This window comes from Tachysurus vachellii, chromosome 9 (genome assembly GCF_030014155.1).
Source record: "Tachysurus vachellii isolate PV-2020 chromosome 9, HZAU_Pvac_v1, whole genome shotgun sequence".
Taxonomy (NCBI): Eukaryota; Metazoa; Chordata; class Actinopteri; order Siluriformes; family Bagridae; genus Tachysurus; species Tachysurus vachellii.
The window spans coordinates 21,117,606-21,143,363 of record NC_083468.1 but is presented as its reverse complement, the minus strand read 5'-3'; the positions used below and the strand labels follow the sequence as shown (position 1 = coordinate 21,143,363).

Below are 25,758 nucleotides of genomic sequence, written 5' to 3'. Positions count from 1 at the left end.
AACTATTGCTCTAAAAATAGGGGTGTAATTCAATGCCACTTTCTGTATCTGTATCTGTTTAGTATTAAAATTTATACCTTTTTTTTAAAAAAAATTTGCTTTGGTTTATTATTATTGCTTGCATGTCTTCTTATGTTGCATTCCACAAGATCCCATTCGATGCACATCTCGAGACTTGACCAGACTTCTGGCAAGCTTTCTAAAAATAAATGTTCATTCTGAATATTGTCTTTGTAATCTGTTGCTTCTATTACTCCAATACAAAGCTTGAAATAGCTCAGATCAGTGATGAAAAGTCAAAGGCATAAATGATCCTTTCCTGCATTTTATCACAGCAATGGCAGACAAATAATAGTGTACACTCAACGTAAACTACTCATTACACACATGATCATCCAAACTACTCTGACCCTTTTGACTTGTTTAAAGAGCTACCAATGCATGCCAACTCCCAGTTCTCTGCCAATCAGTTATAATGAATGCATACACACACATACACACTTTTTGTGCCAATGGTCCAGGTCAGTAGGCTGACATCAGGGGGTCTCCTAGCACATCTGCAGTGGGCACAGATACCCACAGACTCAAAGACAGAAAACAATTCATCTTTCGGCTATGCAAAAGAAACGCCATCTGGCTCTCTCACACACACACACACACATACGCATGCTCACAGCAATGGCATGACTGTGAGAGAGGCATGCACTGTGATGTCCTTAAATAGCATTCAACAAAAAAGTTTCCCTACACTTCTAATTCCCAGTCATAAATAATGGCCTGATCTTCCAAAAATGGCCATGTAACTAAACATCATCACACATTCTTTCCTCTGCACATTGTTTAATATAGTACTGTTACTTATTTACATATTGTCAAACATTTAAAGTTCTTGCATTGACCTTGTTTGTTTTTTTTCTCAGCCAGGAAGAATGTCTAATGTACTGTACCTCAAGTGCTTTCGCTCGCTTCTTTAAAAAGTTCTCTATATTCCATGCTGCATTTTCCACCAGCCTTCCAGCATTGTTTGGTTCCACTGTGTAGTATTTCGTATTATTCATGAAGATCTGCAATGATGGTAAAGACACAAGAATGCATTTATTCAGGAAAATTACACAAGTTCAAAGCAGTACCTTAATGCTGAACGCCGCCTCCTAGACCCCAATGACTTTAAATAATTTCAAGATGTGGCTAGGAGATTTTATCTTCCAAATTTGCAAGCTGGATAGATTATGTAGCAATTCCAAACATTTCTAGATTGGTCTTAAGGTTACAAGGTAAATAGGGAAGTAAAGAATTCTTGACAACTGTTTCAGTGAACTGCCTTTGTACATGTGTGAAAGTTTTAAATCACTGTGTGTCTGGACAAAATGGAAAGTTTTGATTTGAGTCCCAAACTACATTTTTATGTGAGGTGAATGTTTTAGCAGCATCCATGTGCATTTATATGTAGAAGCAGTTGTAGTACTAACCTCCACTAAGCTTTTTCCTGCACTGGCCGTGTCAGCTAGGGACACCAGCTCCTGCTGCATCTGATCCACCCATTCTTTTATGCTGAAAAGAAAGAGACATTACACACTCAGACATTTTAAAAATGTACAAAAACACACCGTATACAGACAAGCCACATCCTAATGAGAACCAGACCATGATTTCCCAAGTGAAGCTGCTGTCATGTTGTAGTGTTTGTATACTGTACACATTCAAATTAGCAAAACCTTTATAAAGACATTGATTTAGAAAAACACCCAAAGGATGTTCATTGCAAATAGTCAGCCTCAGGATGCTTACAGAACAAAATAAAAAAAGTTTCAAAATGGAAGTTAAAGGGCACATCTGCATAATGCGGCCTCTGGTGATAAATATGCCGAATTCTTGACAACACAGGCTTTTTTGAACTGAAATCTGTTTCTCTTTCGCATGTATGTTACTGTAACTGGGTAACTGAGTACATTTTCAAAGTATTTGTACTTATTGCTTATTAATGTATTGAATGTATTTCCATTTTTACTCTACTAAATTTCAAAGCGAAATATTTTGCTATTCTATCTAACATTAGTTTCATTAGCATGTCAATTAAAAAAGAATTTAAATTCTATCTATCTATCTATCTATCTATCTATCTATCTATCTATCTATCATCTATCTATCTATCTATCTATCTATCTATCTATCATCTATCTATCTATCTATCTATCTATCTATCTATCTATCTATCTATCTATCTATCTATCTATCTATCTATCTATCTATCTATCTATCTATCTATCTATCTATCTATCTATCTATCTATCTATCTATCTATCTATCTATCTATCTATCTATCTATCTATCTATCTATCTATCTATCTATCTATGTGAGTATGCCAAAAATGACAGGGCAAAAATATCTATGCTTTTATATATATACATATATATATATATATATATATATATATATACACTATATATACATACATACATACATACATACATACATACATACATACATACATACATAGTATATTCTCTCATTTTTTGGCTCTTTGTCAGAATGTGGCTCCCGTGGCTCCAGTTTTCCCAAACCACAACAGAAATATGCACATTCCCTAAAAGATCAGTAAAAATAACATTCCCAGGCTTCTCTGCTCATGCATGGAAAGTGGTGAACTGGGATCAGAACTTGAATCTCAGCCTTTTATTGTTCATCTCTATATTGCACTGCAGTCTAGCAGAGGACAAAATGTTGTCTTTTAGCTACGCATTACCCTCTAGATTTATAAAATGGTTAGCATAGAGTCACTTATCTGTCTGTTTTACACACACACACACACACACACACACACACACACACACACACTGTGCTTTTTGGTTGATGTATTGGTACTGATGGCCTGAAAGGCTGTTCTTTACATCAAAGTGCCAGAGAGGCAAAAGTTCAGCAGGCCCATTGAAACACATCTGATTGGCTCTGGCACTGTCTGTGGAGGCCAAGACCTCCGTCTGCACAGGCGAAACGGGAACACGCACATGGATTGTTTTCAAAATATCAATATGGCAATGTCTCTAAATTAAATTCTGGATGCCAGCATGGATTACTGAATCCATTTAATTTAAACTGAGCACATTTATTGGTTTTGGCTGCCATAATCCTATTGGTTTTTTTTTTTTCTTTCTATTGTTCTCAGTATATTGCAAATATACTCAAATTATGTGAATATTTTTATTGTATGGAAAGTTTTATGGACAAGTTATGAAGCCTTTTTAATAAACGTTTAATCCCATTATGCAAATACTGTTTCACTGAAGGTATATTTGTCCTTAAACACACAGTATCTGGTAATGTAGAATATGAAAGACTCTAAATGCAGTCATGATGTGTAACTATGTTGTGATTGCGTTTTGGCGTGTGATATATTCAATATTTCATTAATTTTTCATTCATACTGGGAACACTGGCTGTCCCTACCATTACAGTTTATCGGTAATGATCTTTTAACCAAGAAAGAGAGAAAAAATAAAGCTTAGTGATGAGCAACTGTCATGACATAAGTGATAACAGGGACAAACTCATCCCTCAGATGCTCCATAATGTGATCAGTCCTGACGGTGCTGATGTAGTGGGTAGTGTCGCTGACTCATTGTAGGTTTGATCCTGAGCTTGGGATGTTTTGTATTGCACATATTCTCACTTGATCTGCATGGGTTTCCAGTTTCCTCTCACTGTCCAAAAAACATATTCATTGTCTAATCACTGGTTTAAGAGGAACAAACAACTTCTTTCAGGCTTCATCACACCACTCAGTACAGGATTTACTTACAAATGCGCACCTGTCATGTTTTATGTTTAATTCCTTAATAACCTTTTATACTTTTTAATACAAGTGTCACATTATCATATTGTCCTGTCAGGTACTGCATACTGCTATACTATGATTACTTAATGATCACTTAGCACTAACAATGACCCATGAATCTAATACTGATTAAGAATTATAAAAAATATCATAAGTGTTTAGTCACCACAGAGTGCTGTGACTATGTAAAGTGAAAAATAATGTGTATTGTTACTCATTTCAATTAAGATACTATCTTTATTCCTGTATTATAAAATTTTATTTACAAAGCCATGTGTCTCATTACATTTTATAAGTTTATAATATTTTTATAATTGTTCTTGAAAATGTTATTGAATTTATTCAGTTATCCAGGGATTATATGTAGCACATTATTAAAGCTTTATGGGACATTATTTAAGTTCATAAAATTCTTACTAGGAAGTGCAAAGAAGAAGAGACAGTTATAGTAATTTATGGACAAAGGCTTCATAGAAGGTTCATAGCTTGAGCAGTTTTGTGACACCAATAGACCTAAAAGCCTTTTGGAAGAGAACTCAGAGGAAACTGAGGTACAGTAAGAATCAACCCAGAAACTCCACAACTGTGAGGCAGTGACATTACCTACAGCAACATTATTAAAAACAGATTAAAGATTAAAGTTTAATTAGAGTGAAAAGTTGTTTTTTGTTGTTGTTGCTTTCTTAGCCGAAGCCTTGATTTATGATGCTCAGAGCACAAAATCGAAAATGTAGTGATTTTTTTAAAGGACTAATTTGCATCATTGTGCCTTCTGCAATATTAATATCACACAAGCAAAAATTCAGATAAACAAATGATATGATATGCAGTGTTCTTTCAAATCTTTAAGTCAAATCTTTCATTAAAAACCACAGCCTTTCCCCACAAGATAATGCCGCACCTTCGGTACGTCATGGAATAACAAACAGGAGTGTGATAAATAGTAAAATTCAAAAGAAATGTGCAAACGTGTCTCTGGTAGTGCACACTCAACTCTTCCATCATCTCCTAAACCGGTCCTCAGGAAGCTCCAGAGCACTACACAGATATAACAAAATGGTTGGAGAGCTCTGTTGTGATCAGATTGTGTGTCTGCTTTGTTGGCAAGGTATATTTAACCTCAAGCATCTGTAGCACTCCACACAATACCTGTATGTATGCAGAATAGAAATTTGATGAGTATTCAGAAAGATGATACTCATTACATCAAAATGCATTGCAAGCGCTAAATATGGCTGGAGTCCCTGGTATTTTTGTAGTCTTGTTTCCTAGACAGTTTGGTCTCACACTACACCATCTTGATCCAATTAGTATCAATTACTTGCTGAAAAACAGTGTCTGCATTTTTCCAGATATTTTTGGATCCACCAACGATCCACTTCCCTTCTCAGTGCTCTTTATTAACAAGGAGGAGTGTTTCCTGTTGTTCAGACTAAAAATCCTTTTGTTACACAGTGAAGAAGATGAAATAACAACTGATTTCAACACAGACATTTCTTACAAGCCCCTGCCAAGACACTCCTATTGTCAGCCTAAAGCCAAAACACACTAAAGCCAAAACACTCAAACATTTATTGGTATTTGTGTTTTATCTTGAACTAGTCTTATGAACTGTGCTTCATCACAAAAACAAACAAAAAAAAAAAAAACAGCCGCAGGCATTTTGAAGAAAGGCTTTGTTATTTACAGACACAGTGACCGTAATGCAGTTAATCCAGGGTACATACGGTTTCACTCACACACAAATGTCAAAGTCCATTCAACATTGTGTCTTTCTCTAAGCTCCCCTATAATAAACTGTTTAATCCCTTCACAACCTGAGGATTACATCTTAGATAAGGGAAGGAAGGCAAGTGACTCTAGGCTTTTCTTCTTCTTCTTCTTCTTCTTCTTCTTCTTCTTCTTTTGAATAACTCATTGAGCAGCTGCTGCCCATGTAGCCAAATAATATTTGAAAAATTTTATTAGGGAAAATTTGACAACGTGAATTACCACTGTAATACATATTCTGAGGAGATTCCTGATAAATCTGTTAACAAATGGGACCAAAAGCATCACTTTACATTACGGTAAATAAAAGAAGACACCCCAGGCTTTAACAAAAATACAAAAACAAATAACACACACACACACACATACATATACATATACACTCACTCACACACACTTACTTCTAATTCCTCCAGGAAAGAAGAATGACAGATTCCACCTACATCTGTCTAAAAATATCAGCCAAATCCATCAATCAGAGAAGCTCTGTACTCTGCTTAAAGCATATGCATGGTGGTCTGGGAAAACCCATCTGTTATTTATGCAGCTGATTTCTGGAAAAATGATTAATCATGTTTTGACAAAAGTGAGTTTTACTTGCAATAATGCAATAATACACTGACATCTGTACTGAAAGAAAAAAATATTTGACTAAAATGACATGGAAATGTTTTTATTTCTGGTTTCTTGCCTTTTCTTGCTGTCCGAACACAAAGATAATGTTTTCAAGTCAAGTTAAGAGTGCTGTATTAGTGACTGGTGGTTTTATACATGAACACTACTTTATCTGGTCCAGAAAGCGTAAAAAAAAGTCGGGCTAAAAAGGTCGATAGCGGCATTTCGGATCCAGTGTGACAACCGGCATCCTGTTTTAAACCAGGTGTTGGATCGTTGCATGCCAATCAGGCCAACCTAATCAGTTCATGTCGTAATCAGATTGCGACTGTCAAAATGTCACAATGTTCATGCACTGTCACATCACCATCAAAACAAAGAAGAGCACTTAAATGCTATGTACAAATGACAGTGGATAGCTTTTTCAACTGTTTACTGTAAATGGCCTAAGTAAAAACACATTAATAACATTTCATTTTGGCAGCAGCACAGAAATGATTGAGTTAATCAGTGATCATTTCCTCACTGATGACTTTTATCTGAGAAGACGAGACAGAGACTGATGTGGATCAGAGATGGATTTTGTTACCCATTGTAACTTCTTGTAATTCGTTAAAGTTTGGCAGTAATGTTGTTTTTTTTTCCATCAGTAAATTGGATTAGTGGAGCAGAAATTAAATCTTTAAATGCAATTCTCTAGTTTTTCACCTTTGGGTATAACCAGGTGTTAAATGGCTAGAACTTTACCTTACGTTGAGAGACATTGCAAAGCAGAAAGATTTCAGATCCACAGCCATATACAGTACAGTTTTCTACCATAGAATATATAGTAGAACATGTCAAAATCTGACAGAGTAAATGGTTTTCCCAGGCTGCCACATATACATCATTAGCTCTCACCCTCACACACACTCCACTTCAGTTTGTCTGACCACCAACATCTGTGTCTATTTCCGTGTGTATGTTGTCCATAACCAGCTGGGCTAGAAGACAGTGGGACTGAATTCCCTGGCAGTTTATCAGGGGAATAATTACCTGCTCCAGCCTGGGCATCCCTAAGGACTTCCTCTCTCATCTCACCTCAATAATAGATCATTACTGAGCAGGAGTCAGAACTAACATCAGTACCTGCAACAAGCAAGACTAACAACATGCAGTTGTGGCCTGGGAAACACGCTGAGCTACGGCAAGCCAAAGGCATATACTAGACTGTGTTTATTAATGACCCTTAGTCTCAGCCATCTCTGGAGAGCTCACAAAGGCAGATTCAATGCAGCATTGGCCTTTTATTTTGCTTTCCTTTCCTATACATTGTGTTCTCTTCTCATTTTCACCATAAGCCTCTAAATTAAAGACACCATCACACATACAGGCTGTTATTGAGCTGAGCCATCAGTGATGCTTTCACACGTATTATTCTCATTCATCAACTCATTTTCTCCACTTCCCTCTCCTACACACTCTCTCTGTTGATCAGAACAATAGTCAGAACAGTTTGGATCAAACTTATATACAGTATATATATATATATATATATATATATATATATATATATATATATATATATATATATATATATATATACAGTATATAAGTATATATATATATATATATATATATACTGTGTGTATATGTATAAGTTTGATCCAATCAAAGCATGGCTCTTTATTTTGGTACAAACTGAGTTGCTGTGTATTTGTATGTACAAGTGGACAATATGGCAAAAAATCACAATGCAATATTGGATGTAGGACTGGGCGATATGGCTATATAATATTGAGATTGTTATAAATGTCACAATACATGCATTGCAGGTCATTTTAGTACTCTTAACATTTCAAATAGATTTTTAATATACATTTTTTGTAGGATATTTGATAAAAATATCTATATCTCCAATACATATCGGATAATCTAGAGCTGTTTTCAAGCAACAGGAAATGATTACAGTTTTTGCTATACCCTTCACTCTTAATTGGAAGATTTTGTTTATTTAATTTGAGACATTTACAGCATTTGGCAGTAGCCTTCATTCACTCTCATTTTATACAACTTAGCAATTGAGAGCTAAGGGGCTCAGCAGTGACAGCCTGGTGGACCTAGGATTCAAACCCACAACCTTCCAATCAGCAGTAAAGCACCGTAACCATTAAGCTACCACATCCCATGGCAAAAGACATGTATCTTGTTAGCTTGGCTGCCCTAAAAAGCACTAACAACCGATGCCTTATTATGAAAACCTTCAGAGATTTTTATTTGTGTTTAACAAACAATTTATACAGAATCTATATATTAAAATGTTCAATTAGTTAGTAGTTACAGTGAGTAACTCAAGCCACTGTAGCTATAACCATGATTATAATATTAAGAAAAAGACTGTCATTGTATCATCGTATAAGCCAGACCTATTTGAAAGTGTTAGTTGTGTATTGTTGCTGTTGTTGTTTTCTTTCTTGTACACACAGAATGGTATCAGACTGTACTTTCTCTTGTTGCTGCAGTGGTTATCAATAAAGGACAATCATTTATGTGTATATTTAGTGCACACTATAGATTTTAACTACAAATCTAAAAATTTAAGGTCTCATTACAGTAAAAGTTAATTAAAGAAACATCACAAGCTCTTTCCTTGATAAAAGATATATTCATATAGCAACCAGGACCAGTCAATTTGATGACATAACATATTAAACGTAACATATTAAACATTATTCATAAAACCATAACATCATTAAACAAACAGAACTCTATTTCACACTGTTTTGCTCCCTGCCTCAAACACAATAAATATCATAGACATGTCTACAAGTATCTTGATGTGATGTTTTTGTCACATCAGCCTCTACTAATGTATCATATATTTCCGATGCACATATGTTCGTTGGTAGTCTTAATCCATGGTCTAGTGAACTAACATGAGGATTTGTTGTGCTTTAAGTGGATATGGGTGTCTGCTAAATGTGAATGGAAATGTACCGCCCCACAGTTTGGTACTTCAATTTCTGAGAGTGTATTAAAGTGGTTTCATCACCACTTCTAAAATCCTGTTTATAATCTATTTACAATTGCAAAGCACTTTGGTGATCTGAAGGAAGATGACAATTATTATTATTATTATTAGTAGTAGTAGTAGTATTGTCATTATTATTATTATTATTATTATTATTATTATTATTATTATTATTATTATTATTATTATTATCATTGTTGTTGTTGTTGTTATTGTTATTAATAATAATAATAATAATAATAATAATAATAATAATAATAATAATAATAATAATAATAATAAAGTACACTGTACGCAGTAAGGACAAGACTGTGTTTAGAATGCCAATCAACAGTTTGAGCAGTAAAGCACTTTTCTCAGTGTAAACACAGCAGCTCCACACCATGTCCCGGTACTTACATGAGCGACGTGGGGAACTGCGATGCGCGCGAGCCGTGTAACGCCGTGCAGGCGAGCACAATGAGCAGAGGTGTGAGCGGCGATCCCGGGCTCATCCCGCGCGCCATGTCGCTCCACTTATCCAGCGCTGCACTTCTCTCCGCAGATAACGCTCCTCCCTGCTAGTTAATCGGATCAGCCGGTATCAGGTTAAAATCAGATCAACCGGCCCGCCGGTTACCGGGGGTGCGCGCGCAGATTGTCTTTCCGTCACGTCTTGCCGTCACGCGCAGCAGACGGTCATTCGTCTGCCCCGTTTTAAGACCTGAGAAAACTCTTGAAGCAGGAGTGTGGCGGGAAAAGTGATCGTTGTGTGGGTGTGTATTGTGTGTGTGTTTGAGGATAGAGAGACAGAGAGGGAGATAGAGAGAGAGAGAGAGAGAGAGAGAGAGAGAGTGTGTGTGTGTGTGTGTGTGTGTGTGTGTGTATATTTCTCTTATCAGAGCCTCATCTCTATTCTAGTGGTAGAGCCTACTGGCTGGCATCTCTCTCTCTCTCTCTCTCTCTCTCTCTCTCTCTCTCTCTCTGTTTCTACCCAAGTGATGCCATCAAAATATGCCACACACCCTACATCAGTCTTGGTTGAGCTTTGACCATTATTTTGTAGCAGTGGTTAAGGATCTAAATAATTGAGTGTAAGATCTCAGTACTGTCACTGGGTCACTGCTGATACTTTGTCACTGGGTCACTGCTGATACTTTGTCACTGGGTCACTGCTGATACTTTGTCCCTGGGTCACTGCTGATACTTTGTCACTGGGTCACTGCTGATACTTTGATAGTGGACCTTAAACAGAAAGAGCTTATAGATTCTTAGCTATATCAAAACACAAAAAGTCTGGGCTGATCGTGGTCTGAAAATAATGTTCTAAAACATTGGCATACATTGGTTGATTGGCATCTCTGGAAAATTGTCCAGAGTGAATGAGTGTGTGTGTGCCCTGCGATGGGTTGGCATTCCGTCCAGGGCGTATCCTGCCTTGATGCCCGATGACGCCTGAGATAGGCACAGGCTCCCCGTGACCCGAGGTAGTTGATATGAATGAAATGAATGAATATTAATCTGATCAATCTCACATTTTCGCATTCAAAGAAATATTCATTGAACCACAATAAAAGGAGTGTCACCTTTCTTGGGGGAAACATTATATTTTTATCATGCTATTTTCAAGATAGAAACAATTTAATTTTGAAAGAAAAAATCAGAAATGTAATTTATTCTGCATTCAATTTTATTTATCCTGCATAAGCCTTAAAGCCCATGTCATTTCTTTAATAATTTTTTTTTAGCAACCTGCTACAGTACTGTATAAGACAAATAAAAAAGAAACTTTTGAATGCTATTACTGGAAAATAATCAAGTTTGGCACGGGAACAGTATTATTTTGTTGCTCTAATCAGTTTGTTGTAAGGTCACATCACACAACAGTGATTTTTTTACTTTCCTGTAACAGAATGCTCCTCATGGTTTATTGGTTTTTCTTTTTAGTTTAGATTATTTTATATTATTAAATGGAAAGTCTCTGGACATCACCTACATCCCTGACAAGTGAATACTGAAAATCGAGTAATAAATACAGATAAAGTAAAAACTAACACACACAAATAGCATATTAATAAAAGCAGTATAGAAGCAGACAATGAATGAATAAAGATGAAATGTTGGAATATAAGTAGATTTCAGTGGAGAGTTTCTAACGACATACACAACAGCTACACAGTCTACAGCAACAGTATGTTACAGAGGCTTAAACTACCTCAATATAGCTACAGGCACTGGAATAATACTGCATCCTTTACCCCCTTGACCCGACCCACCCCTGCAGGTACAGTAGCTCTGGGTTTGTTAGCAGTTTTTGTCTTCATGAGGATGAACTGGCTCAGGCAACCCTAGAGAAGCTGTGAGGGTGGATTTTGCAAGGCTGCAAATTCCAGTATAGGATTTTTAGGACTTTACTGAAAAAAAAACTAACACCTTCACCAGTATGCTTTAGTTATTAAGCATACAGTACAATATACAGAACAGAGTGTTTTGACAGGTACTTTATCATGGGTACGGGTGTACTTAGATAGATAGATAGATAGATAGATAGATAGATAGATAGATAGATAGATAGATAGATAGATAGATAGATAGATAGATAGATGGATGGATGGATGGATGTATGGATGGATGGATGGATGGATGGATGGATGGATGGATAGATAGATAGATAGATAGAGGGACTGACAGATAGATAGATAGATAGATAGATAGATAGATAGATAGATAGATAGATAGATAGATAGATAGATAGATAGATGGATGTATGGATGGATGGATGGATGGATAGATAGATAGATAGATAGATAGATAGACTGACAGATAAATAGCTTGGATGAATGGATAGATAGATAGATAAATGGACTGACAGATAGATAGATAGATAGATAGATAGATAGATAGATAGATAGATAGACGGACGGACGGACGGACGGACGGACGGACGGACGGACGGACGGACGGACGGACAGACAGACAGACAGACAGATAGATAGATAGATGTAATTGGTCAAAAAGTGTGAATTGTTTTTGTTTACTTGCCCATCTCAGACTGTAATTACAATGGTGACAAGTAAAACAAGCTTATTCAAGCTTAATGCATTTCTACTCGTATATTATTGTTCTTGACTAACCGCCCATACAGATATATACAGTAGATATTTGCATAAAAACACTTGACATTAATGTACTGTACATTCTAATTTAACAAAGAAAAATGTCGCACCATTGAAGTTTTTTGTTGGAACATATTTTATTTATCATTTATAGAAAGAGTCCATTGCTTTATTCTTGGTCTGTCAAACTGGATCCTATATATACTCTTCACACAACCATCCAGATTACCATGTGCAGAATATTTCCACAATACTAGTGGGGGGTTCTAGTCACATATTTATGAGTGTGACCATTACAGACAAGTTCTGACGTTTATGGCACCCAGAGCAGCCCATATAGATGAGCAGAGCTACTCTGTTGAATAGAAAGCTTTTTAAGAGAAGATAATTTTTTTTGCTTCTTTATATTATCAAGCCAATGTTTACCTCATTGATCCGAGCACAATCTGGTCATAGAAGAGCTGTGATCTCTTACTTTCCTTTAGAACAGAGGTTTTAGATTAAATAATTCAGTCAGTAATCTGATGCTCCTAGTGAACTCTAGATATTCCCTTCAGAGCATCAGTGCAGTATCATCTTTAATGAACAACCGCCGGTTTTCCCCACTCCTATAAAATGCATTTGAAAGGTCTTTGTGTTTTGTTTGCTCTTGGAGATAGACACTTTCCTTGCGAAGAGATAAAAGTTAATCAGAGAGTAGGCGTGGAGGCAGGTCGGGGCAGAGGGAACAAGCTGCCAAGGGATTTCGGCTTTCATCCGTTACCTAGCAACCGTTCTCTGGCTCGACGACGGCTGTGGCAAAGAGGTTGTGCAGGAGAGAAAGAGAGAGACATAAAGAGGAAGAGCGAGTGAGAATGGGGGATAGAAGTGTAAAAGAAAAGAGCAAGGCCATAACATAGTGATGAATGAAATGTTTTCTTTTTCTTCATGGAGGGTTCTGAATTGGACTAATGGCAAAAGCACAAGGAGTTCCTGTGTTATTTTCCTGTTCCATTGTTCCGTCTCCGTGCCATTCAATTAGCACTGTCCCATCGACCAGCCCTCAAAAAGAGCCAAGGATTTCTGAAACACGAAAGAGGATCGGCGGCTTTTCTGAGTAGGAGACATCGCATGACCCAACAGTGGTTAAGTGAAAACAACAATATTGCTGTGTGATAAAAGCTCAAGGCCATCAGCAACTAAATAAAAAGAACTTCGGAAAAAGCACTACTGCATCATCAAAACAAGCTCTCTCATTAAAATTCCCAATAGATGTTCACCGAAGACTGTTATAGTGACCTCTTTTTTTTTTCTCACTAAAAGAACTCAAGTTTCAGGCACTGATTAAAGCTCAGTGAAGACAAGAGTTCATGTGCACTCACCTTAAAACCCAACAGAAAAACAGGAAAATGGATCTAATGCATGTCCTTGCTTTCTATTCAGTGTATTCTCAAGGACTTAGGCTCAGATTCTGGATAAACACATATATAGAAGTCTAAAATATCCACTGTGCATTAAAAGTTTATTAAAAGTAAGCTGGGGCAGTGCCAGAAAAGTAAAAAAAAGGTAATTAACAAGTTTATAAAGGACTGAGTGCCAAGGCTGAGTATCTATATACTTGAGTATCATCTATACTTGAGTCTAAAGCCATATTTCACTCAAATCCGTTATTCACAAGTACAATACTATGGTTGAGAAAACAGTGAGCTAAGACCAAAGATAAACACCGGAGTCACTCTATAGCCTGTATTAACAATACTACTACTACTACTACTGCTACTACTACTACTACTACTACTACTACTAATAATAATAATAATAATAATAACATATGAGATGTAATCATCATAAACATAAATATTAAACAATATGTTATGTATTATTACATGTTTAGTGGGAGAAGGAATTTCTATTTCCACAAGATTAAAAAAATATCATGTGCACTTAAAACAAAACACAGCACAGCACAATTGAGTTCTGTAGACCAAACCCAGAAGACCATTATATATGCGCGCACACACACACACACACACACACACACACACACACACACACACACACACACACACACTACACTAGTCCCATGGGCCCTACTACCCTTCTACACTGCATCTCCATGGCAACATACCCTGCCTGCATTAACCAGAAAGAGCTTGTCAGTGGTATCAGTTTTATCTCACACTGTCTTGGTGCAATTTTTTTTTAAGTCAAATTGCTGTTTTGGGGCATTTTAGGGCTTAGTGCTGTAGTGTTTAGAGCTAAGCAGTGGTCAGATTTTGTAGCAATTGTACATGTAGCCTACAGCCTTACTTTTCAAATCTATGTTTGTTGAGTAGATGAGTGAAAATATTTGACATTTGTCTTATTGCCACTTTATTTATTTATTTATTTATTTATTTATTTATTTATTTATTTATTTATTTATTTATTTACTGATTCCATGAGTTGATTAGATAATATGATTTATTTACTGAAGCTCATCATCAGTGCCAGTGTCAGAGTTATGGTCCAGTTGTTACTCAGCAACTTTGTTAGTCCAGTTAGTAATGTTCTCTCACCTCCTTTGTGCTTTTTTCTTTATGTGAGATGAAACCCTTATGAGATGAAATCACAAACAAGCGTAATGATCTCACAAGTGTTGATGATCGCATGGCTCCCTCTGGTGGTTAACTACTGTAAATACAACTTTGTTTACAACACACCGGGGACCAGCTTATGCACTAAATAACACATTTTATTAGCCAAACAGTGAATTTTAACTGAATTTATATAAATATATGGTAGTTCAGTGGTTACTGATTACTGATCAGAAGGTCATGAGATTCCTGGGCCCCTGAGCATGGCACTTAATCCTCAATTGCTGAGCTGTATAAATAAAATAAATGTAAGATGCTCTAGATAATGGTGTTTGCCAAATGCTCTAAATGTTCCACATCATATTTTTACCTTCTTCTGCTGGTGTCAGGATTCACATGGATATTTCCATCTTCTCTGCATCTGTTTTCGTCCTGTCTGTTAATTAATTTTTATCCCTGTTAGGACTCATTTTATCCCTGCTTCATCAAACTGAATTAAATAAATCCATTTCCGCTACCCAGCAATAGATTATGCAAGTTTGCACTTTTAGACCGCCCATTGTGAGAGAAAACAAATCCGTCAGGCCAACCAGGGCCCTTTTTACTGCTATAAGTGGTTTGAAAAAACTTCTATTACTATGAATATTGCAAAGGTTTATGTATTTAGGAAGTCACAGGAGGCGCCCTTACAGTGTGAACAAAATAGAAACTGCAATATACACAATTAAATTAGTTAAACAGTGTAACTAATATTAGAAGTCCATGAAGAAGAGGCAATATATATATATATATATATATATATATATATATATATATATATATATATATATATATATATATATATATATATATATATAGATATATCATATCTATTTGAGGAGAAAACATGCAAAAAGAAAATATGTTATGCTAAAGAATGTTAAGTTACTTGTGTGATTATTTATAATCAAACTCTCCACTGTTTATAATAATTTATAACCAAACTCTGGGTTCCCTTTTGAGTCCGGTTCCTCTCAAGGTTTCTTCCTCATACCATCTAAGGGAGTTTTTCCTTGCCACAATCCCCAGGCTTGCTCATTAGGGATAAAAAAGGATAAATGCAAATACATTTACATAAATATTTGAGAAAAAAAATCTATTTGAGACAATGTCCATTGTTAAAAGTGCTATACTGTTACTTTTGTTGATTTTGTCTTATATTAAACGTTTCTTTCTTCCTATCGTAAGTCTTTAATACCTGCACTTCAACTGTCAGTGAGTTGCTGTGATAAGTGAATTTCCTCACTGTGGGATCAAAAAGTTTATCTTATCTTATGTTATCTCATCTTATTGATTTATTATCAGCTTTGACAAGAGCAAACTGCGGACTTTAAAGAACTCACAACTGGACAGATGCACAAAACAAACAACTATAGTTCTTTTCAGAACTATAGCAACTCAGGTGTTAACTGCCACTATACAAATTATTTCCTTATTTTAATCTTTTTTATTATAATTAGCAGGCTCTAATGGTCATTGTCAGGGATAAGGCTCATGTTGGATGCAATGATGAACACAAAACAGCAAAGGGCAGGTGAATGTCAAACAAACTGTAGACATACTTCTCTACCAAAGAATCACTGTTAGTGTTGAACTAGGAGTGAGGCTTTGCACTGAACTTGTAAAAATGTTGGTATTTTAAGGGATTGTATGATTATAAACAGCTGTTCTGAGGGTACAGGAAGTAAATCATGTGATTAACCATGTGGTGGAGTTTGTAGTTCACTGTGCTGCTGGGACATGAAGTTCAGTGTGAGTGTTTGGTTGTGGCCTGGAATTCTGGGAGTTGAAACACAAGCAGTTTAATATACGGATCATTTTCAGGTGTAATTAGAAAACCTTTTTGGGCATCGTCAACCTTAGAACCAAGTGAAATTGATGTCCTGTAGGTACATTATTAATTTAATTTCAACTTGACTATATTTGCCCATATCCATATTTTTTGTTTGTCAAATAAATTTTGTTTAAAAAAATCAAGCAAAGAAGCATAAATTATCATGTTAATGTAATTATTTAAATTATTGCACTGTAATTATTTTATTTATATGCTTCATTGATGAAGCATTGACAGTAGGTCAAATACATCGCTACAGAACTTCCATGTTCGAATGCAGAAGCATAAAGTAGCAGCGTAACAGTGGCAGGAAGTACTGTATACTGCAGTGTCTCTAATGCACTAATAATTAAGAAATTATCCCTGCACTCAGAGTGTAGAGAGTGAATTTTCAAACAGTAACTGGAAAAAAACTTAATTATTCTGATTAGTTATTCCTGTTTCTTGCCAGCTGTTGGCTAATTAAATATGATAATATGAACTAAGGGACTCATTTGAGGTTGAGAGTGGTTAAATATGGAATCCTTAATATGTTGACTCTACTGGAAGTTTTTTGCACAAGAATTGCACTCCAGTGATGGGGTCAAACCCAAAAACCATCTGACACCTGTTTCTATTGAATCTAAAAACAATTATTATCTGTAGTTTTGGCCTAATGTTTGGAAACAATACACTGTACTTTGAATATATACAGTAAGTAAATGGGTCCTGTACTTTCTGAATGGAAAGAAGGCTTTAACATCCAATACCTAATACGACTTTGATTTAAAGTCTACATTGATTATTGATTGTTGATTTAAATAACATGTTACAGCTATATACTGTATGCGTTCACATCCCTCTTCATAAAGAAGGTCAATTAAAGCCCTGTTACTGGAATAGGACACCTTATTTTATCTTATTATTGCCACATATAGGTTACGGCACAGTGGAATTTTTTTCTTTGCATATCCCAACCGAGGAGGTTGGCATTGGAGCACAGGGGCAGCTATGATACATCACCCCGGGAACAGGGAGGTTTAAGGGCCTTGCTCAATTGCCCAACAGTGGCAGCTTGGCAGTGTTGGGTCTTGAACCCTTACCTTTAGATTAACAAACCAAAGCCTTAAGCATTTGAGCCACCACTGCCTCAATTTTGACAGCTCGTTTCTGTTTTAGGTCAGAGTAGAAAATGGTACGTCAGCTCATACTAGCTACTATAGTACATCAGGACATCCTCTATATTGGAAAATTCCAAGCTAGTGAAGTCTATATGGATATACATGTCAAATCTGATTATAAAAATGAATCGATCTACAAAAAAAGTGGGAGTCACTTGTTTTCTCAAAATGTTACAGACTTCATACTGTAGATAGAGTAAGAAAAGAAAAAAAACTAATTACTGAACAAAAACAGGTCCTTCTATGTGAAACTAAATATGGAAATAAAAATCAATTTTACAATAGAATCTCTAATATTTATTAGACTTAGGGAACATTTTATTCATATGTTTTCTTTCTTTCTTTTTTTTTTTTTTTTTTTCTACAGCACAATTTGCATAATTTCATGACATCCTATGGACAACCATAAAACCATGACATTAAATTTCTCTTTTTTACAAGTGGAAAAAAACAAGACTCATTTTACAAGCATTTTACAGTCAGCATACATGTTTCAGATAAAGGTACTCGTTTTTCCTTTTTTAAACAGAATCTGTAGGCAAAAATATCAACAGACACCTAGCAGAACATGCAACATCCATGTAAAACCATAGAAATTCCATTGATAATTGTGTGCACTTTTTTTTCACCTCATTATCTTGATTGCGTGAGATTTCACAGAGTTCATTAGAGAGATTGATGTGGGTTGATTGACATCATCCAGATAATCACATGGATTCACTTGCTTACATATTTAGACAAATACATATGTACAGACAGGACTTTGACCTTGAGTTCACACGCACATGCTCAGTGTCAAACCAAATAAATATTCAAACCTTTTCTTATAGAAAATATCTTATGTATTTACATAATCAAAAATAATCAAATCACATTCACACCATTTACTGCAACTGAACACATCAGACTCGTTGTGTTAATTCCCAGGAATACAGCATAACAAACCAGGCGGACATTACACTGACACAACAGAGAGGAGACAACAGCCATTTTTCAGTCATTATTTAAAGGGGACACAGCTTTTGATTGAAATCCAGATACACAGCACTGTTCGAGGTGGAATGCTATAGACGTAAAAAACAATAATATTCATTTGATTCGATGAGATTGAATAAACTTGGGCTCTCATATTCTGAAGAGCGCCAACAAGGCTAATTCTTTTTTTTTTTTTAGTTTAGATTTTAGATTAAGCAATGACTTTTTATTCCAGGACAATTCATGGGTCACTGTATTCCATGTAGCAATAGTCATAACTTTCATAGTCATAATGAAAATCCAACACACTGGAACAGGAATTTAACTAAAGTGCATATTTTTAAAATGTTTACTTTTAAAAGTTTTTTTTTTTTTTTACATATATATTTATATACCTTCATCAGAAGTAAAATGAAAAGTAAAATTATGTTTAAAAGATTTTCATATATATATATATTTATATTCAAATTCTGAAGAAATGCATCCAGGCATAATTCATGTTGCATAGAAATACCCAAACTGAAGCAGTGGATTTGGTTTGGACATTAGGTTGGCACGTAGATTACTTCACTGTGACAGCAACCCAGTCACCACATGAACATTTCTTCTTTCTTATCTGTACACTGTCCTTACAAAATGCTCTGAATATCATCGTTAAAGAATCGGTAAAGATCCTTTTTACGCATGTATAAAAAAAAAAAATCCACTGACACCGATATGGAAACACTGACTGCTGTTGATTTATGAAGATCTGTGTGTTTATGTAATGATTCTTCATTTTTAGAACTTTAACCCATGGCCACACTGTCTGGTGTTTGAGCACAGGCAAATGTACTGTTTACACACCTTTTACACTGATATGGTGCAGGCAGTGAATATGTTTGATTCTCTGCTACTAAAAATGAAATGAGCAGCAACAATTATTCATTTTTAAAGCCAAATAAAAAAAAAATGTAACAGCATTAAACTGTAGCACAGTGACACTCGTTTATACAGACACCTTGCACCATTTGAAATAAACAGAAACAGTGACCCGATTTCAGCTGAACCAATTCAGATTTTTTTTTTCGTCCCTTTTTTCATTGCATATTTGTTTAAACACAGAACATTATCACAAAACAGGAATCACTGTTGACATCAGAACAGTTACATGACAATTATTTTGATGCTTTCAAAAAATACGCACACGTACAATCATTCTCTGTATTTGATTCAATTTTGTTGTCGCTACGACTTTTCAGAGCACTCAAGACTCTTTGAAGAACATAGTTCATGTTCAACAGAGGTGATCGAAATATGAAATAAAACTAGCAGTGCTTCTTTTCTCACTACTGTAGCCTTTTGAAGGAATGAAATCATACCACCTCTGACAGCACATTTTTCCACAGACAAAATGAAATACTGCATAAAAAAAATCAGATGAAAAGTTTCCCAAAATGTTGATGTGACACTGAATATGACAGTATTGACAGAGTATCGTGAAGAATGTGTGCTTAATAAAGATATGATAAAGTTTCATACATTTTTTCATTATGTACATAACATAATCTGATATGATCAATTTAATCATATAAACTATACAGTGGACTGCGAGGGAAGGAGGTGGTTATATTTTCTGATAAGATCAGAAATGTTGCTACTGATTTCTCTTTAAATATTTTTTTGCTTACTTTGACCTTATGCATTCATGTATAAATGTTCTGTACATTAATTGCAACAGCTGAGATTTCAATGAGTTTTCAAACTCATTTGACTGAGGGTCTGGATTTCAGTAACGTTTAGTATGCAGTTGTAAATAAGGTTTGATCATGACATTAGTTATTACTGAAATCTTCCACTATCTTCCTTTTTTTCCATCATGGTCATTTATTTCTGCACTGGACGGTATGAATCAGGGCTGCGTATGAGGAGAACTGGCTACTAATTTGTGCCAGCTCACCGCTCTCTTCCGCATGTCCACTTTGTCCAACCAGATGTAAGCTTCACCAATCAGTGTCTTCTTCACAAACTTCCCTCCATTAGACACCAGGAACAGCTGTTTGTTAAGAGAGACATTTCAGAACATTAGGAATGTGGTTTCCGAGCCAAATTCCATAATAATGCCCTGATTTACTAGGATCCCTAAAAAAGAGTGCTAACGTGTATGCTAAATATTCTTGATAGCCATGACAGGTATGAAACTTAGAGGCTTTCAGGCTTAAGTATAATTCCATTTAAAGCCAGATAAAGGCAGTCAGAACATTTGTAAATGAAACATGAATTAGAATTTAGACATGACTGTGCACTTATATACTCATATAATACCCTATACAGCCAAAGGTATGTGGACACATGACCTTAATACCCAAATGTGGTTCTCCCCCAGAACTGTTGTCACAGAGGTAAAAGCACACGACTGTATAAAATATCTTTGCACTCTGTAACATTAAGATTTCAGGAAGTAAGAGGCCCAAACATGCTCCAGCATGACAATGACCCTGTGCACGAAGTGAGCGCCATGAAGTCAGAGAAGTGAGCTCCATGAACAAGATTAGTTCAGCGCACTCTTGTAGTCTGTACAAAGCAGACTACTGACTGACTACCTCATTTCAACCCCACTCAACACCTTTGGAATGAACTGAAACACTGAGTGTATGCCAGGCCTCTTTACCCAATATTTACATTTACAGCATTAGGAGATGCCCTTATCCAGAGCGACTTACATTTTATCTCATTTTTATACAACTGAGCAATTGAGGGTTAAGGGCCTTGCTCAGGGGCCCAGCAGTGGCAGCTTGGTGGATGTAGAAATCGAACTCACAACCTTCTGATTGGTAGTCCAACACCTTAACCACTAGGCTACCAAAATCAGTGCCTTACCTTACTGAATAGACAAATCCACACAGCTATGCTCCAACATCTAATGGAAATCCCTCCAAGAAGAGTGGAAGATATATTAAAGGCTAAGGATGGACTACATTTGAAATGGGCTGTTTAATTAAAAAGCATAGCTGGGTGAGTTTGACCAGGTATCCACATACTTTGGACCATGTAGTGTACACCTAAAGACCTTTTTACAGGCCTTTTGGATGTTGGCACCAGATGAATATTTAATACGACGTTATTACAACATGATTTTGAAACAGTACCTCATTATTTTGTGATACTTGAAATGACAGTAAAACTTTTATTTTATAGTTTGTTATAAATTTTTCCTCACCTGAATGGAGTGACCGGCCGGGTTGAGACTGAAGCGAAACGTCTCATTGAAGGAAGGCTCTCTGTCATGGCGGCACACTCTCGTCTTTTTCTTTATGATGCGCTTCTGTGTGGCCACGTTAACCACATAGAGCTTCACATACAAATCTTAACAAGAAAATTTTAGTTAAATACGACACTAATACACTTCAGTCACTTTCTCTCAAAATTCACCTTACAGTCTCAAAGGACCCAAGCAAACAGATACTTCCCAAGACTGGCTTTAAATGTAAAAGGCTCTTTCATCAGTCATCATTAATCTATCCATCCATCCTTCCACCCACCCATCTATCAGGGTCTTCCATTCATCAACTTTTCTAATAAGTGCTTTATCCTGGTCAGGGATGTGGTAGATCTGGGGTCTACTCAGAAACACTGGGTGTGAGGTGCGATTTTGCTCTATATGAGACACCAGTCCTTTGCAAGGCACAATGAACTACTAGCAAATTAGCGTAGCTATTCCACCCACTATCATATTTTTGGAACATACCAAAAACATGGAAACAGGGAGAACATGCAAAACTTTACACAGACCTGAACTCAGGGTAAAACTGATCACTCTACAGCTGTGCGATAGCAACACTACACACTGTGCAACAGAAAGGTATTAAATAACAACAGACCTGCAACAGTTATTATTTTTGTTAAAATCCAGGCTGTATCCTGGGTGCTGAGAGTGCTTCTGATTAGGATATAAATGTTATGCATTATGCATCCTGTGGCTGAGATGTGGGCTTTAGTGAATTCTTCATTACCAGGCAGATGATCTGGAGATTTGAACTTGTAAGTAATATTCCTGCACTGCAGAATTTCAAGAACCAGCTGTTCTCCTTCGGTCTTCATCTCTTTCTTCAGTGCCACCTTAATCTCTCCAATCATATTGTTCTTACCTACATCCATAAACAATCATAAAAAAAATCAGTATTAGTGATAAAGGACATGATAATGTATTTACATTACTCAACACACTTGTATACGGTGAACAATGAATATATGTAAGAAATTAAAGTAAACATTCAGTGCCCTCTAGTGGACATAAATTGAATATTTATTTTATACCACACTAATCAAGTACACCTCAAAACAGTTAAACCTGAACTTGATCAGTTTAACCTTGTGGTGATGATAAAATAACATTACAACTCTACATTAATTTAAAACATTTTTCATTTTTATATGTAATTACATTATAAGTAAAGAATTAAAAATGTACAGTAACATCTTTCTCTTTATGCATTCGAAAGATTTCTTTCATTGGTTTTACATCAAGGTTGCAGACTACTTCCTGTCAGACTGGAGCCCGGCAGATCTCTCTCTTTCTCTCTCTCTCTCTCACACACACACACAAACACACACACACACACACACACGCACACTCTAGCATGCAAACACTCCCTTCTCTGATGAATAATTCAGAAGTGTAGAGAAGTGACACAGTAGATATACTGTGTATTAGTATTAGACCCAGTTATTCATTTAAACCTTTTAGTGTATGAGACTATGCTAGTTATCTATTAATGCTTTTTAAAATAACATTATATAGACTAAAAAAATAATTCTACTCAATAGCTCACACTGTTACTTGTACATAATAATCTTTACTACAAGTGGTCATTGTTTTTTAATGACAGAAAAACCTACTGTCAGAGTCATGCAGATTCTTCAGAGAGTCTGAGCCTCTCAAATCCAAACCATTAGGAATCGTCTTCCTGGTAGACAAAGAAACAACAATCTATTAATTGAACTTTCTGGTCTTTTTATGTATATCTGAGCATTTATAAAGAATACCATTATGCACTAAATGAGTTGTTTGCTGCCATTGCAAAGATATATAACTACTTTTAAATAAAATTACACTTAATCATGTCCTGCACAGAAAACATGCTATATGAATCAAGGGTTATGTACAACAAATCACAAAAACAAAACAAAACAAAAAAAACAGATAAGACTTAAAATGAAGTTTACAGATAACGATAACAGATAACCAACATTTCAACAGCTCAAACATGATGTTACTTTAGAAACTTTATTAAATGAGGAGAGGAACATTCGCTATAGTCCCTGTGTCTGTATTACCACACTTAACTAGATAACTTGCTTATATAGTACCTCATTACTTTAGCTAGAATATTTTGACCTAGACAGTTCTATTTCTGGCAGATAACAGATTGGACACTGGAGCTTTCACTAGTCCAAGGGGCTGACTGACTAACATATGATATATGTTTTGTCAAACTGTGCTAATAGAAATTTTAATACATCTCTTATGCTAATACATCATAAACTGAGGAAGAACAAGTTGAAAGAGTGCACTCACAGCTGAGGCACCTGAAAGATAGCACTGTCCACTGTATTAGTGCCTGTGCCATCCTCGCTGTCCAGGGTGTACCCATCTCCATCATTTTGCATGTGTCCTGATCTGTCTGCAAATATGAAGGTACAGCAAGAGGGAATGAAAAAGAGATATTACAGCAAAGGTATAAAGAAATATCAATTAGCAAAGCTCTAAACGTATGTAATAAATCCATTCACTATGAAACTAATGCTGTGGCACAGGGGATGAAAGGGATGGAAATATAACTGTGTTTAATTATTTTCTTTTAGTTATCAAGACCAATATTAACAACGTTTCGGGTTTTAAAAACATTTTTCGGTTTTTAGTTTTTTTTATATCTTCATACTTTTCCTGTTGAGTTTTTGTGGGCTACAGAGGAGACATGTGCCTCACCTCCTCAATAGTTCTCCTCCCTTGATGCTGAGCTGATTTGACACATGAGCACTCATTGGCTGATGGAGCTGGACTTTTCCACAGAGACTGTGGTTACTCTCACATGAAACCAGCTTATGACTTTTGCACACCACAATCATGGTAACAAAAATATGGGTTCAGCCTAGGTAAAGGTGTGATTGGCATGAAATATTTAGGAAGAGAGGAACTGGCATGCTCTGTCAAAAAAACGTACATGGAATTTAAAGTCCTACTGAAAGATTCTATATTGCAAATTGCTACAGTACATTGGAATACTGGACATTTTAATATTAAGTGACTGAATGCGTGTAGAATTAAAGGAAATACTTCTACAGGTAACAAATGCTCTCATGTTCCTAATTCATAATAGATTTATTATATGTAGATCTGTGTATCTGAGGAGTTCATCCTTATCTGGAAGTATTTCATGGTTGACTCATTGTCATACTTTTTGATTATTGTGAAGTGGGAGAGCTTGACAGATATTTTAATCTGAAATACTGAAATATTACAGCCTTTTTTTCTTTCTTTCTTTTTTTTTTTTTTTTTAAATTTTTTCAATTTTGTTTCAGAGCATTTCAAAGATAAAGAATTAGCATAAAGATCAACGGTTATGAATTGAACAACTGATTGCAATAAAAAGGAAGGTTATTTTTAAATAGCAATTGACATTATGCTGCACTGTATTTCTTTGCCTACTATACTTTATATAACACCTTTTTTTTCTTAAATAAAGGTTAAATAGAAAGCTGTGCAAACGTTTTCACACCCATTTAACTTTTAGATCTTGCAGCATTTCAACTTGGAATTGAAATTCAGCTAATTGCTATTTTTCCATTTCAAGGTAAAAAAAAAAAAAATGTTTTAATTGTAACACAAAGGT

At 35.7% G+C, this 25,758-nt stretch overlaps 2 protein-coding genes across 4 annotated transcripts in view; both read right to left on the bottom strand.

Moving 5' to 3' along the window:
- LOC132851376 (voltage-dependent calcium channel subunit alpha-2/delta-1) overlaps nucleotides 1–10,065 on the bottom strand; it is a 95,358-nt gene extending 85,293 nt beyond the window's left edge. For 2 of the 3 annotated variants that reach the window (XM_060878213.1, XM_060878214.1), the window contains exons 1-3: nucleotides 9,628–10,064; nucleotides 1,470–1,551; nucleotides 948–1,064 (exon numbers count right to left, since the gene is read on the bottom strand). In XM_060878213.1, coding sequence (XP_060734196.1) covers nucleotides 948–1,064; nucleotides 1,470–1,551; nucleotides 9,628–9,734 — 306 coding nt within the window. In that variant the 5' untranslated portion in view covers nucleotides 9,735–10,064. Of the gene's footprint in view, nucleotides 1–947; nucleotides 1,065–1,469; nucleotides 1,552–9,627 lie in introns of all 3 variants that reach the window. The other variant, XM_060878215.1, reaches the window with a different exon arrangement.
- Nucleotides 10,066–18,281: 8,216 nt separating this feature from the next.
- pclob (piccolo presynaptic cytomatrix protein b) overlaps nucleotides 18,282–25,758 on the bottom strand; it is a 43,503-nt gene continuing 36,026 nt past the window's right edge. The window contains exons 21-25 of the mRNA XM_060878212.1: nucleotides 24,444–24,549; nucleotides 23,765–23,832; nucleotides 22,879–23,013; nucleotides 22,086–22,231; nucleotides 18,282–20,921 (exon numbers count right to left, since the gene is read on the bottom strand). Of these exons, the coding sequence (XP_060734195.1) occupies nucleotides 20,778–20,921; nucleotides 22,086–22,231; nucleotides 22,879–23,013; nucleotides 23,765–23,832; nucleotides 24,444–24,549 (599 nt within the window). The 3' untranslated portion in view covers nucleotides 18,282–20,777. The remainder of the gene's footprint in view (nucleotides 20,922–22,085; nucleotides 22,232–22,878; nucleotides 23,014–23,764; nucleotides 23,833–24,443; nucleotides 24,550–25,758) is intronic.